The sequence below is a fragment of the Eutrigla gurnardus genome, assembly GCF_963514095.1.
Source record: "Eutrigla gurnardus genome assembly, chromosome: 4".
NCBI lineage: Eukaryota > Metazoa > Chordata > Actinopteri > Perciformes > Triglidae > Eutrigla > Eutrigla gurnardus.
The window spans coordinates 31,449,356-31,464,355 of NC_139918.1; the positions used below are offsets into that span (position 1 = coordinate 31,449,356).

Below are 15,000 nucleotides of genomic sequence, written 5' to 3' on the forward strand. Positions count from 1 at the left end.
CTTTAGAAAATGTGACACCATATTTTTTTCATGAATTGCTAATAAAATCGGTCGGGAAGATTTCACAAATGGAAGATGTTTTTCCACAGCAGACATTTCCCCTGTGATAGCAGGAAGAGCACATATGATATCAACAAGGTTAACCAGTCAGCATGCACAGCCAGGACCCTGAAAGTGGAGCAGCTGGATTACATTCATCCATAAATAAATGCCTTTCTTACACCGGTGCTCTCATACTATCAACATGTCTGAATGGCACACATTCAATTTAAACAACATCCATTTGAGATAATCAGGCTTCCCTTTGCATCAGGCTTTTCCATTCAGACATGCAGCAGACAGAAGACTAGTCATATAACTTTAATAGTCAGCTCTTGATGGCCTGACGCGGTGTTGTTGAATCGGCTCCCCTCGCTTGTAGTTGTAGAGACTAATCCCAGTCAGCGATACCGACAGCAGACATCAGTCTGATCTGTCTGCCATGATGTGGCACAAGACAGAATATAAGATTGTTTTCTAGCTTCTCCCTGCTCCTCCACGTCCTTGTCTCCGTGTCGCTGCCACCAACAGTTATCTGTCTTCTCTCTTAGCCAGACTGCTTGTCACTGATCGCTCCAATTATCCAGAACCGGGCTGACTTTGCAAAGATAGTGGCCAGAGAAATTCTCCCGCCATCGTCTACAAGAACGTCTTCCCTTTAGCCGCGGAAAATGATACTCACTACTCTGGTAGAAAGTGTGTCTGATGAGCAAAAGCCTTATCAGCGGGACTCCTTTGGTCGTCGCTCCCTTTGACTGAATTGTAGGAATATCTGTTTCCATAGAAGTCTCATTTCATTGAATGAGACTTTGTACTGTGTGAGACCCCACAGTGTGTTGTTCCTCCCTGTGTACACATCTTTGAATTAAGGAGACTTACACTATCTGATTCTCCTTCTCTTTGCTGAATGTGCTGCGTAATATAACGAGGCGATTTAGCAGGGAATTAAGTGAATGAATTATACTTTGGGATGAACTCGAATTAGAATTTCCATCGGAGAGAGAGATGGTGGGATGAACGGGCAGGAGCAGAGGAAAGAGGGAGGTAAGGAAGGCAAGGAAAGGATGGAGACGAGGAAGGAAAGGGAAGGAAACGAGACAAAGGGAAGAGAAAGGAAACAAAGAAGGAAAAGGAAACGAGACAAAGGGAAGAGAAAGGAAACAAAGAAGGAGAGGGAAGGAAACGAGACAAAGGGAAGAGAAAGGAAACAAAGAAGGAGAGGGAAGGAAACGAGACAAAGGGAAGAGAAAGGAAACAAAGAAGGAAAGGGAAGGAAACAAGACAAAGGGAAGAGAAAGGAAACAAAGAAGGAAAGGGAAGGAAACGAGACAAAGGGAAGAGAAAGGAAACAAAGAAGGAGAGGGAAGGAAACGAGACAAAGGGAAGAGAAAGGAAACAAAGAAGGAGAGGGAAGGAAACGAGACAAAGGGAAGAGAAAGGAAACAAAGAAGAAAAGGGAAGGAAACGAGACAAAGGGAAGAGAAAGGAAACAAAGAAGGAGAGGGAAGGAAACGAGACAAAGGGAAGAGAAAGGAAACAAAGAAGGAGAGGGAAGGAAACGAGACAAAGGGAAGAGAAAGGAAACAAAGAAGGAAAGGGAAGGAAACAAGACAAAGGGAAGAGAAAGGAAACAAAGAAGGAGAGGGAAGGAAACGAGACAAAGGGAAGAGAAAGGAAACAAAGAAGGAAAGGGAAGGAAACGAGACAAAGGGAAGAGAAAGGAAACAAAGAAGGAGAGGGAAGGAAACGAGACAAAGGGAAGAGAAAGGAAACAAAGAAGGAAAGGGAAGGAAACGAGACAAAGGGAAGAGAAAGGAAACAAAGAAGGAAAGGGAAGGAAACGAGACAAAGGGAAGAGAAAGGAAACAAAGAAGGAAAGGGAAGGAAACGAGACAAAGGGAAGAGAAAGGAAACAAAGAAGGAGAGGGAAGGAAACGAGACAAAGGGAAGAGAAAGGAAACAAAGAAGGAGAGGGAAGGAAACGAGACAAAGGGAAGAGAAAGGAAACAAAGAAGGAAAGGGAAGGAAACGAGACAAAGGGAAGAGAAAGGAAACAAAGAAGGAGAGGGAAGGAAAGGAGACAAAGGGAAGAGAAAGGAAACAAAGAAGGAAAGGGAAGGAAACGAGACAAAGGGAAGAGAAAGGAAACAAAGAAGGAGAGGGAAGGAAACGAGACAAAGGGAAGAGAAAGGAAACAAAGAAGGAGAGGGAAGGAAACGAGACAAAGGGAAGAGAAAGGAAACAAAGAAGGAGAGGGAAGGAAACGAGACAAAGGGAAGAGAAAGGAAACAAAGAAGGAAAGGGAAGGAAACGAGACAAAGGGAAGAGAAAGGAAACAAAGAAGGAGAGGGAAGGAAACGAGACAAAGGGAAGAGAAAGGAAACAAAGAAGGAGAGGGAAGGAAACGAGACAAAGGGAAGACAAAGGAAACAAAGAAGGAAAGGGAAGGAAACGAGACAAAGGGAAGACAAAGGAAACAAAGAAGGAAAGGGAAGGAAACGAGACAAAGGGAAGAAAAAGGAAACAAAGAAGGAAAGGGAAGGAAACGAGACAAAGGGAAGAGAAAGGAAACAGGGAAGGAAACGAGACAAAGGGAAGAGAAAGGAAACAAAGAAGGAAAGGGAAGGAAACGAGACAAAGGGAAGAGAAAGGAAACAAAGAAGGAAAGGGAAGGAAACGAGACAAAGGGAAGAGAAAGGAAACAAAGAAGGAAAGGGAAGGAAACGAGACAAAGGGAAGAGAAAGGAAACAAAGAAGGAAAGGGAAGGAAACGAGACAAAGGGAAGAGAAAGGAAACAAAGAAGGAAAGGGAAGGAAACGAGACAAAGGGAAGAGAAAGGAAACAAAGAAGGAAAGGGAAGGAAACGAGAAAAAGGGAAGAGAAAGGAAACAAAGAAGGAAAGGGAAGGAAACGAGACAAAGGGAAGAGAAAGGAAACAAAGAAGGAAAGAGTCGAGACTTCACCTCGACTCTACATAGCATGACCCACTAACACCCTCCCTCGACCCCCCCCCCCCCCCCCCCCCACCCGCAAAAAAAAAAAAAAAAAAAAAAAACTCGGATCGTAGCACTGTTACTCTTGAAGTACTACTTTACTCAGATGAGGACCTAACACTTGTTCTATTTTTAGCTCTTACTGCATCGGCAATGATACGTCGTGGTTTCTTTGTTTCCTTCTTTTGACAAATGTACTTATTGTAAGTCGCTTTGGACAAAAGCGTCTGCTAAATGACCTAAATGTAAATGTAAATGTAAATGAAGGAAACGAGACAAAGGGAAGAGAAAGGAAACAAAGAAGGAGAGGGAAGGACACGAGACAAAGGGAAGAGAAAGGAAACAAAGAAGGAAAGGGAAGGAAACGAGACAAAGGGAAGAGAAAGGAAACAGGGAAGGAAACGAGACAAAGGGAAGAGAAAGGAAACAAAGAAGGAAAGGGAAGGAAACGAGACAAAGGGAAGAGAAAGGAAACAAAGAAGGAAAGGGAAGGAAACGAGACAAAGGGAAGAGAAAGGAAACAGGGAAGGAAACGAGACAAAGGGAAGAGAAAGGAAACAAAGAAGGAAAGGGAAGGAAACGAGACAAAGGGAAGAGAAAGGAAACAAAGAAGGAAAGGGAAGGAAACGAGACAAAGGGAAGAGAAAGGAAACAAAGAAGGAGAGGGAAGGAAACGAGACAAAGAGAAGAGAAAGGAAACAAAGAAGGAAAGGGAAGGAAATGAGACAAAGGGAAGAGAAAGGAAACAAAGAAGGAGAGGGAAGGAAACGAGACAAAGGGAAGAGAAAGGAAACAAAGAAGGAGAGGAAAGGAAACGAGACAAAGGGAAGAGAAAGGAAACAAAGAAGGAAAGGGAAGGAAACGAGACAAAGGGAAGAGAAAGGAAACAAAGAAGGAGAGGGAAGGAAACGAGACAAAGAGAAGAGAAAGGAAACAAAGAAGGAAAGGGAAGGAAATGAGACAAAGGGAAGAGAAAGGAAACAAAGAAGGAGAGGGAAGGAAACGAGACAAAGGGAAGAGAAAGGAAACAAAGAAGGAGAGGAAAGGAAACGAGACAAAGGGAAGAGAAAGGAAACAAAGAAGGAGAGGGAAGGAAACAAGACAAAGGGAAGAGAAAGGAAACAAAGAAGGAGAGGGAAGGAAACGAGACAAAGGGAAGAGAAAGGAAACAAAGAAGGAAAGGGAAGGAAACGAGACAAAGGGAAGAGAAAGGAAACAAAGAAGGAAAGGGAAGGAAACGAGACAAAGGGAAGAGAAAGGAAACAAAGAAGGAAAGGGAAGGAAACGAGACAAAGGGAAGAGAAAGGAAACAAAGAAGGAGAGGGAAGGAAACGAGACAAAGAGAAGAGAAAGGAAACAAAGAAGGAAAGGGAAGGAAACAAAGAAGGAACGGGAAGGAAACGAGACAAAGGGAAGAGAAAGGAAACAAAGAAGGAGAGGGAAGCGATACAGCGCTGATGGTCAGCAGTTCATGGGTTTAAAAGTGGAAAAATACAATCAAAGTCAAAACTCTCCATAAATTCCCATCTGAATATCACTAAATGCGGAGTTCCTGAAAGCAGCCGTGTAGAAGACAAAATGTCAGTGGAGCCTTTTTGCTGCCGTTTTCCACCGTGATCAAAGTGACACAGAAAATGGACGTCATCTTACCCTCATTTGGGGGTTTGTCAATCCCCCTGTGGGTGCTGTGACGCACCGGCCAAATGCTCTCCTCTGTGGCACCGGAGAGATTTCAGGTCGGCCTGGCAGCGATCGATACGCCGCATTGTGACATGGCTCTTAAAGTCGGGACATTAAATGCCACCATCTTTGTTCAATCAGGGCTGCCTTTTGCTGCCTCACTCACTCAGACGTAGCCGAGTCACAACGCAGCGTGGTGTGTGTCGACCGCCCCACTGAAGTGTATGTTTTATAGTGTTGTAAGGTCTTTGTTCACAATCATCTTCCATCCTATGGAAAGGCTCACCGGCCGCAGCATTAGCTTTGACACGTCGGGTAAAGAGTTGTGACTCGGGGTCATCTCTTCGGGCCACTCTCCATCTGCAGATGTCAGAGAACAGAGTCACTCATGCAGGTGAGACAATGTGTTGTGTAACTCCATCAGAGGGATCCGTGCAGCTGCCGCCGCGCCCCGAGACATTACCTTCCATTCATGCTGAATAATTCAGATTTTGCACGTTTGGTGATTATGTTATATGGCTGAAGGAGCGGGTGACACTACCTTTCTTTCCTTGCCCCATCCAGAAACAGCATGTGGTGGGTTTAGATGGAGACGCTTGGATTAGATTCTACGGTTTTCAGGGGAGGTGATCACACAGCTAGCCTTGCTTGCAGCTCTGGGAGGTGTCACTCGTTTTGCATGTATTTGGTTATAAAGTTGGACAACATAAAAAGTCGGAGGGGAGTCAAGAGATCTGCAAAGTTATCACAAAGTTATTACGAATCAATCAGGGAAACTTTTCTTGCGGACCAAACGGTTGCAGTTTGAAATCCATGGACTAATAAAACAAATGTATTATTATTAATGTGTTTATTCATCAAAAGCAAACAGGCTGCCTGAGGGCAACATGAGTGTTTAATGTAAAAAAAAAAAAACCTTTACAGATATTGTGTCTCCTTAAACCTTAAACGCTAAAGCTTAAACTATTCATAACAGCACAATTTCTGCACAATGGATAATATTCCCAAACACGCCTCAATCCAGAGTACGTGTTTGTTTTACTGCAGACCGGCTGAACTTTAAAAGTGCCTGAAATAAGCAGGAACGGAGGAGTACAAACCTGGCAGAGCGCCACCGGGACGATGCCAAGCGTCTGCTGATGTCTCCGGGTCATAAAGTTCAGCCGGCCACTGAAAGATTTGCACCCGAAATATGAACTATGAAGACCTCATTCAAGTTTGTGTTAACGTGTCACTTTCTTCCTCCGGCATCGCTGCACATAAATAAAAAAACAACACAATTCCAGTGTGCACACTTAGATTAAAGCTTTCAGCTCTGAGGTATCGCTTCAAGTCAAAAAAACAAAATGTGATATTTTCTGACTGCACTGTAAATACTGTAAGTCAGTGAGATGATTTAGTTGCTGTTGCTAATGTGACCCTAGTTATATGAAATAGTACTCACAGGTCCGTTTAGTTTCTGGTACAAAAACAATATCCGCTGGAATGACATTATAGCTTTTTGCTGTGAGTTAGTGTGCTGCTGGCAGGAAGGCGAGGATTTCATTGGCCTGTGCTGCAGGATTCTCCATGTGTACACAAGTTTTCACTTATGTGCAAAGACAAATCGTTGTTTGCCCAATCTCTTTTGGAAACGGGGAGCCAGTCTGTCTGTCTCAGAGTACAAACAATTTCCAATTTAGGTGTTTATCTGTTGCCTTTGAGGATCCAGAGCTTTTAGCGTGTGAGCAGGTGGACCTCATTGTTTCGCTCCGGGGGGCTCAGACAGAATTACTGGCTGCTGATGCAATATGAAGAGGAACCGGCACCTTCCGGGAGCGGGCCGTCTCACTACCTCTAATGCAAACCTGCCGAAAAAACTTCAAATAAACTGATTCATGTAAAAAAAAAAATTAAAGTTTGTGCAAGTTGAGAATGATTTCATGTAATTGTTGTTCTTACATTTCCCTTTGTGTATTTACATTATTGTAATCAGTTTAACTGACCCTTTCAAAACATTGAAATTACATAATCTTGCCATAATTTGCCACACCGCCTTTCTTTATTAGCCCCCCCCCCCCTCAGACAGGACATGACATTTGATGCCAGCGGACTTTTCTCTTGTTTTTGTTCATCCACTGCACATTTTGGGAGCGATGGGATCGAGGCGTTTGGACGATGACTTTCCTCCCTGGAAGTTGGGACTGCACTGAGCTTTCTTTGCCTCCCAACAGTGTGTTTTTTGACAGCTTTATGGGTGCAGGGTGGAGCTTTGCGTCTTGTTAGGCTTTCTGTCTGAGCTCGGCTGAAGTGCATGTCTGACAGCCTGAGTACGAGGAGAAAATGTTTTTTCTCTCAGCAGTTTGCCGTGCGTTCTGTTCGCCGCCCCATGCATCACTCCTCCGTGGCCACGTTGTTGGATGGATTGTGATTAGCATATCTCAACAATAGGAGGTGATTGTTTGTGTTGTTGCCACGTCAGACCCTTCACTTTCTATTGATCTTGCATTGATTAACTTCTAGGAAGCATTGATCAAAGGGGGTGAGTGTGTTCATTTCCGTTGTCAGCTGAAGGGCATGTGCTCGGACTGTTTTGTGATTGGTTTGTTGACTCGCTGGAAGAAATCCAGGTAAAAGGCTGTTGAGCGTCCTCAGAAACACACCTTGTTTATTCTCATTGATAAGCTGCATCATTGTGGAGGCTGTATAATTGTATTGCCTACAATGAGAAAAGTTGATTATGCTGTAATATGTTGTCCCCCCAAGAATAAAATATTGGAAAAACCTCAGAGGATAATGCAATACAATTCAACGGCACTATGAATTACAGCCTCCAATTTATAACCATAAAAGTGAATCATACAGCTCCCTAAAACAGTTTCAATGCAAACTGAACATCGTTACCTTAATGAAGTTTAGATTTACTGCCAGGCCGTTGCATTAGATCGCTGACTGAGAGTACATGTCAGTGTAGTTCCTAAAGCACTTACTGTCACAACAAAGATGTCGCTGTGCTTCTCAGCTGGCCGATCTCCGCTGCCTGTGAAATGTAATTCATGCTGTGTATGAACATTAATGTGTAGAGATTTGATCCCTTAGCTTTAAAACATGTGTAACTAAGTGTTCCCTTACAAGTGTTCTTCCAAGGTTGGTCTGTCACATTATCTTTATCCATATCTCTTTATATATATATACTGTATATATGTCAAATTCCATAAAAAGGCCAAACCAACAATGTATTTAATTTTTCTCAATGCTTTATTTACCCTATGTATAGCTCATATGTATATATACAATATATTATATATAATATTCTATTAAAAAGCTAAATCATTACTAGGAAACTGTCATTTTTAGTAAATGGAGTAAATAATGCATTAGTTGGGTCTGTTTTGTTGAGAAATACACGTTTGGTTCTTGGGTGAGGATTTCACAGCAGCAGGACATGATTCTGGGATCAAGCTCACATAACCTGCTGTGCCCATTTTCAGCATAATGAAGGAACGTGTCACCAACAGCAACAGTGGGCCTCATTGATGTTTTTGGACAACAATTGAGCTCTTTGGCACGGACGAATCAGACGGTACTTGTTGGTGAGATCAATGCATTGTTGGTTCTGGATCTGGGTTTTGACAATAAGACAAACACAGAATGTGACCAGATTTAGCATTTAACAGGGATGGTGTGTTGAACATTGTTCCAGTGGGAAAAGTATGCTGGATGAATGATTGTGTGCATTACATTAACAGAACATTATCTCTCTCTCTCTCTCTCTCTCTCTCTGTCTCTCTCTCAGTACAAACAAGTAGAGCAGTACATGTCCTTCCATAAGCTGCCTGCCGACTTCCGACAGAAAATCCATGACTACTACGAGCACAGATACCAGGGCAAGATGTTTGACGAGGAGAGCATTCTGGGAGAACTGAGTGAGCCCCTCAGAGAGGTGAGCCCCCCCACAGTACTTTGTTTTTGTCATTTGTCATCACATATACTTTAAACTCAAATCCCTGAACTCACCCTTCATGTACGCAGACGGAGAAACTTGACTTGTTGTGCTTCAGTTGCACATTTGATGGATATTTTCGTCTTTTCGTAGGAAATCGTAAACTTCAACTGTCGTAAGCTGGTGGCATCCATGCCACTGTTCGCCAACGCAGAGCCCAACTTCGTGACGGCCATGTTGACCAAGCTGCGCTTCGAGGTTTTCCAGCCGCATGATTACATCATAAGGGAAGGCACCATCGGGAAGAAGATGTACTTCATTCAGCACGGAGTCTGCAGTGTCATTACGAAGGGCACTCTGGCTATGAAACTCTCTGACGGCTCTTATTTTGGAGGTAGGACCGTTACGCTACGTTTGTTTTTGTCTCAGGTGACATTTTGTTCTGATGAGTTTTTGTCCTTTTTTACGTTTTCAGAGATCTGTTTATTAACGAGGGGTCGGCGAACAGCCAGCGTGCGAGCAGAGACTTACTGTCGGCTCTACTCTCTGTCTGTCGACCACTTCAACGAGGTGCTGGAAGAATATCCCATGATGCGACGCGCCTTCGAAACCGTTGCCATCGACCGTCTGGACCGCATCGGTAAAAAGTTCCTCCACTGTATAAGATTAGAGGCTAACATATGGGTACATTGATCAGATTTTTTATTTCACCTTCATTTTTCCAGGATTTTCCAATTGAGATTTCAAATGAGCAAATTAATTAGCGATGTTTTTCAGTAACAGGACATACAATAATCTAGTTTAAACAGCTACTGATAGTTTTGGGAGTCAGCAGTCAGACATATAACTACCACTATATAACATCTGCATTGCGTTCTCTGCATACATGTTTTTCAATTTAAACTTAACTCCAAAATGAACCCCATATACAGAGAACAAAATAAAAGCGTGCTTTGGAAATGTGTCCAGAATATTAATGTTGAAATAGGCAGTAAAATGAGCCATGCTGTTCCCCTTAAAATGACACGAGCGGCTGTAACCGTAGATGAGAGTACAGGGTGACACATCCATTTTCCTCGGGGCTCGTTCTGCTAGAGGATGTACCTGGTGTGAAGGACATCACACGCCACATCTCACGCATATTGTTCTCCCTTTCCAAATCCTCCCGCTTTCTGTCCTCTCGGCCGCGTCCTTGTTAATGACATTATTTTTTTTATTCCTGCAGGTAAAAAGAACTCCATCCTGATGCACAAGGTTCAGCACGATCTCAACTCCGGGGTCTTCAACAACCAGGAGAACGAGCTGATCCAGGAGATAGTTAAGTACGACCGTGAGATGGTGAAGCTGGTGGACCTGCAGCGGCCGCGGGCCATGTCCATGACGCCGTCCATGGGCGGTATCTTCGCTCAGCCCGGCCAGTCGCAGTCAGGCTCCGCCATCGCCACGCTTCAGCAGGCTGTGGCCATGAGCTTCTGTCCTCAAATGGCGAGTCCCCTGGTGGGTCCAGGGACTCTGCAGTCACCTCGTATGGTGCGACGGTTCCAGGTGATGCAGAACCTGGCCAGCCCCGTCTCCATGTCTCCTCTTCAGTCCCAACCCCCTCAGACGCTCGGAGGGGCGTTCGGATCTGCGATCTCCAGCCCACCTGTCCAAAGCCCGCTCGCAGCTTCAGGACGGACTTTCCAGTACATGGCGACTGCAGGACCCTCTGGTTCCCAATTGTCCCTAGTACAGCATCACGCACCCAGCCCCACACAGACCCACCACAGGCCCGCCTCACACAAGAGCACCCACTCCCTTCACGCAAGTAGCTTGAGCCAGGATACCCGGGCCATGTCTGCCTCCCAGCTTTCACTCCCCCAGGAGGGAACACAACAAGCGGTCTCTGCAGCCCCCAGCCCCCCACCGTCCACCCGCACCTCCAACAACTCCATCGGCCCCCAGCAGCCTCCTCACCCCAGCCTGCCAGGGCCCTCGGGGGTGGGGAGATCGGCAGGAGCTCAGCAAAGGGTGGCCTTTGCCTCCACAGCCCCTCCCGGTGGACCTGCTGGAATGGGGGCAGTAGTAGCAGCAGCAGCTGCTGGATCGGGACCTCCGGACTCTGGAGTCCCTAAGAAAGATTCAATTGTCAGCCTTCCAGAGCTAGACTCTGCCAGATCCCGGCTGTCTTCCAACTTGTGACCCTGGTAGAGTTCAGGAAAGAGGCCTTTTTTGTAGGAGAATCTGTTTGTTTTGGTCAGTCCAGCTGATCTGTCAGCCGGCTGAATGACCAATCAGCTCCCGCCGGCGCCGCCAGTCATTCGACCTGGATGCACTGTGTGCTGGTGTCAGCAGAAGGAAAAGAGCAACTCAAAGTCTTGAGACACTTTGGCTAGGAGGAGTCTATACAATTAAACTAGTATAACTTAAGGTGGAACTGGTCTAGTGTACTGTGCCAGCACCTTTAGTCTTAGTATCACCCCTTACACTCTGCTTCCAAACACCTACTGTATATCGCTGTCTTTACTGTAAAGATATGAAGAAAAGTGTGATTTATGTAACTATTGCATACTGTGTAGAATCCATGCAATGCAATCTAGCAGGAGCTGGACTTAAAAATGAAAATCAGGGACTTGAGGTCAAATGACAATGACATTTTAAGCGTTCTAAAAGTGTTTTGAGTGTAATTTTTTCCGTATAAGCTGTCGTAGCAAAAGAACACATTGCTCTTCATATTGTTTAAATAGTAGTGAACATAGTGTTTTAGACCGCTGGTCGATCTTACATCGATGTGTAAATAGAAAAAAGGACGGAGGGATATTATATTCATTGTATCTACCCAAACCAAAGTTGAGCTTGAACACAAAGTCTGGTTGTGTCTGTATCAACTAAAAAAAAAAGAAAAAAAAGAAACATAGAAGAAAATGCCATTTATTTAACTGCCTTGATTCAACGTTAGAAGCCATATATTTGGTTTGTGTGTATGTATATATGTGGGTGTAAGTTTGTGCGCGTGAGTTTGTCGGTACGTTTTTGGTTCTAATTTCAGAGAATGGACTCACACACACTCTACACTTGATTGGTTTGACACGCTGACGGCGGCGGCGGCGCTGACCCGTTTCCGTGAAACACCTCGGAGGTGGTCAGCTGTCCGGCCGGCGCACTGATTGTAACCCTGAAGTCAAAGGTGGTTAAATAATCCGAGCTTTATCGAAAAAGGAAAACATTTGTGAACAACCCATACTGTATACTTGCTTGTTTTTGTCTAGGTTTATTGATTAACACATGCAATATAATTCTGCAATACTCTACCCCGCCTATATATATAAATATATATGAATATAAATATCTATACATATGCTGTACAGGAAATTTTACTTTAGTTTTCTTTTTAATGTGAAATCTTAAAGAATCCAGCAGCTATTGTGGCTTCACTTGAAGTATTGTAATCTAGTGACCATGTTGTTACGTTAACCAAAAATGTTGGGAGGGAATGAGAGGACATGAAGTGTCATTTTTGTTTAAACAGACGGGACAAACTGCTTAAAGCTGGTTTCACAGGAGGGAATCCCCAAATTTTGAGTTCGGCAAGTCAGATCCACAAAAGCGTCACTTTAAAAAATTGAAGATATTAAACTGTAAGATAAAATGGGGGGTGGGCAATGTGGGGCACGAATCCCTCCATTGTAACAACGCTTAGCTCCATATGGACGTTTCTGTGTGACCCATATGACCCCAAACTCCCACGAATGTCTCAGCATTTCAATCCGCTACCAACCGGTTGTTGATGGGTTGAGGCGTTGGTTTTATTTGCTCTGAATATTCTGGGCCCGTTGAACCTAACGGCCTTCTCTTGCTGAATGTATGCCATACTGGAAGGAGGACAGCTAATCAGATATAAACTGCCATGTAAATAAAGGGACAGAGATTTAAAGAGGCTTTTATGATGCAAGGGGGTTTGTGCTGTATGTGTTGCTGAGTGTCTGTGCGATCTTTTTAGGTTTGATGATGCTTCTCTGGGTAGAACGTTGCTGTATCTAACCTGTATGTTGCCCCCTACACCTCCACACCATTCCCCCCGATCTATCACGAGAGGATCCCCTTGTTTGGATTCATTTATTGAGGTTAGCGTGAACGAGAACCACTTTGAACTCCTCGGTCCAAAGCGAGCACTGAGGACATTCAGTCAAGCACCTTGCGTTGCACTTCGACCTTGTAATCAAAATGAAAATTGATGCTCCATTCTCTATAAACGGGCGCGGCGCTTCTCCTCCGCCCATTATCCGGTTAAACTGTAAAGGACGAAAAGTGAATCCAATTGGGAAAGAAAAACAGGCAGCTGATTCAATGTGTTAAACAAACACCGCGTTCAACTTTTTTTTCCAGCTGCGATCGATCCGGAGCCAAACTGTTAAATCGATGCGATGGACATTTCACTCAGGTTCGCTACCTTTTCAGAGAGATGTATTGATCGCTGCAGCGTGGCGCTCCATTGATTTATGTAGACTTCTCCATCCTCCCGTAATCAACTTGTTGATTTAACCATGCTGAAAGATTCCCCTTGAATTTTGATTGGCCGAGAAAAAACAAGGATCTATCGGGCGGAGTCATAACCCTCAAGATTGTAATTAACAAAAGCTTGCTGCTGGTTTGTTGTGATGGCTTTGAGGAGCCGTTCAAATCTTCAAACAAGCTGTAAGTGATTGTTTTTATCCAAGGGCTTCATTATATGGCTCATCGTCCATGTAGAGCACACTTCCACCTCCCATTTGATCCTGCACTAACCCTTCGTCATGGTCCTTCCTGGGTCACAGTGCTGCAACCTGCTCCATCACTAACAGGAACTTTGTATTGCTTTGTTTTCCTACGGGGAAGGTACATGCCAAAATGCCAATACGATTGTGAATGAATCGAGTCCATTTAAGTCAATATCTGATTTTTGCTTCATTACCGTTCCAGTGCAATCAATCGGTCCTCCTCCCTATTCCTTTGTGCTAATACCAGAGTTTGCCCTATAAAGCTGCTACAAGGACTGTGCTGATATTATTTGAACGAGTCCACAGTCAGTGAGAGCAAGACAGGAAAAGAGTTTAAAGAGCTAACGTTTCAGGCAATATCAGGCACCGTCTCTCTGTTTTTCATTGCGTCCATCCAGTGAGATGCTGTAGTGTAATTCACTCCCGCTCAAAGGATGGCATACCAGGCATCAGCAGCACCGTCTCAACCCTCAGCATGAGGCCGATACAGCCCCGGACAAGCACGTACTCCTGTCGGTTATCTGTTTTGTGTCTGTGTCACATGTGTGTTCAGCCAGTTGGCTTCCAGCCACTGTCGATGTGTGTGTGTGTGTGTGTGTGTGTGTGTGTGTGTGTGTGTGTGTGTGTGTGTGTGTGTGTGTGTGTGTGTGTGTGTGTGTGTGTGTGTGTGTGTGTGTGTGTGTGTGTGTGTGTGTGTGTGTGTGTGAGATTATAGCGCTGTATTTGCCTGATGACGGGGGGTTCAAAGTGCGATTGTTTAACGGTTCTTCTTCTGGACCTTGCTGTGAAGTGGGATTGAAATCCCTCATACATGTTTGACACTGACTGACAATTATTGAGAGTATCTAAGTTCCAAACCTCTCATTCTCGCTGTACCAGATATTAAAGGTACTGAATGCCTTGGTGTTGATATGTTAGCAAATCAGGGTATTCTTTTTTTTGTTTGTAAAAGTGTCTTTTGATTTATCAGTATATTTTGTTTAGGTATTGTTTTTTGCAATGTGCCCCATGCACATGGACTGTATATACCTTGTGCCTAGTATATCTAGTTTCCACATAGTCTATTTTTGTGGTATGTATGTGCCTGTAAAAATGCAAACATGTGTTTTTATTTTCAACTTGCAATATATGTTAAAAAAAAATCAAAACATTAGATGCAGACTAGTATTGCTGAATTAAAAATGACAATGTCAGTATATATAATTTTCCCTGATTTGGGAAACACAAAAATTGCACATTTTTGTTGGTTTGAGCCTTCCAACACCATACGCGCTGTACTCTGTACTTTCATGTTCTGTACATATGTGTACACAGAGATGTGGGGCACACTGTTGTGTTTTACCACAACCTCCTGTATAACAAACATTTTCTACAGTAAGAGGGTGAGCTCTGACAGGCTTCTGGTGGATATCAGCAGTCTGGACGTTAGCTTAGTTGACCCGCTTCCTGCACAGAGCCAAAAATATAATAATAATGTGGAAAAACAAACGGTAAAACTGTGGACATGCCTGCACAATATGAATACGGGAACAAAAACCAACCTGTGCACATGCTGGAAAAACCTTCTCAAAACATTATTGTTGCACAGGTCTTTAAACTCTGATGTTGGTTGCACACTAATCTGGTCTG

At 44.0% G+C, this 15,000-nt stretch overlaps 1 protein-coding gene across 5 annotated transcripts in view; it reads left to right on the top strand.

Annotated features, from left to right (window-relative positions):
• Positions 1-15,000, top strand: part of LOC311011924 (potassium/sodium hyperpolarization-activated cyclic nucleotide-gated channel 2) — a gene marked incomplete at its 5' end in the record, with an annotated part of 33,851 nt that overhangs the window by 17,681 nt on the left and 1,170 nt on the right. The window contains 5 exons of one of the 5 annotated variants that reach the window (XM_084007135.1): positions 8,489-8,635; positions 8,789-9,029; positions 9,111-9,275; positions 9,861-14,018; positions 14,080-15,000. The exon at positions 14,080-15,000 is cut by the window's right edge and continues 1,170 nt beyond it. In XM_084007135.1, the coding sequence (XP_083863261.1) occupies positions 8,489-8,635; positions 8,789-9,029; positions 9,111-9,275; positions 9,861-10,816 (1,509 nt within the window). In that variant the 3' untranslated portion in view covers positions 10,817-14,018; positions 14,080-15,000. The remainder of the gene's footprint in view (positions 1-8,488; positions 8,636-8,788; positions 9,030-9,110; positions 9,276-9,860; positions 14,019-14,079) is intronic. The other 4 variants (XM_084007134.1, XM_084007138.1, XM_084007137.1 and 1 more) reach the window with 4 other exon arrangements.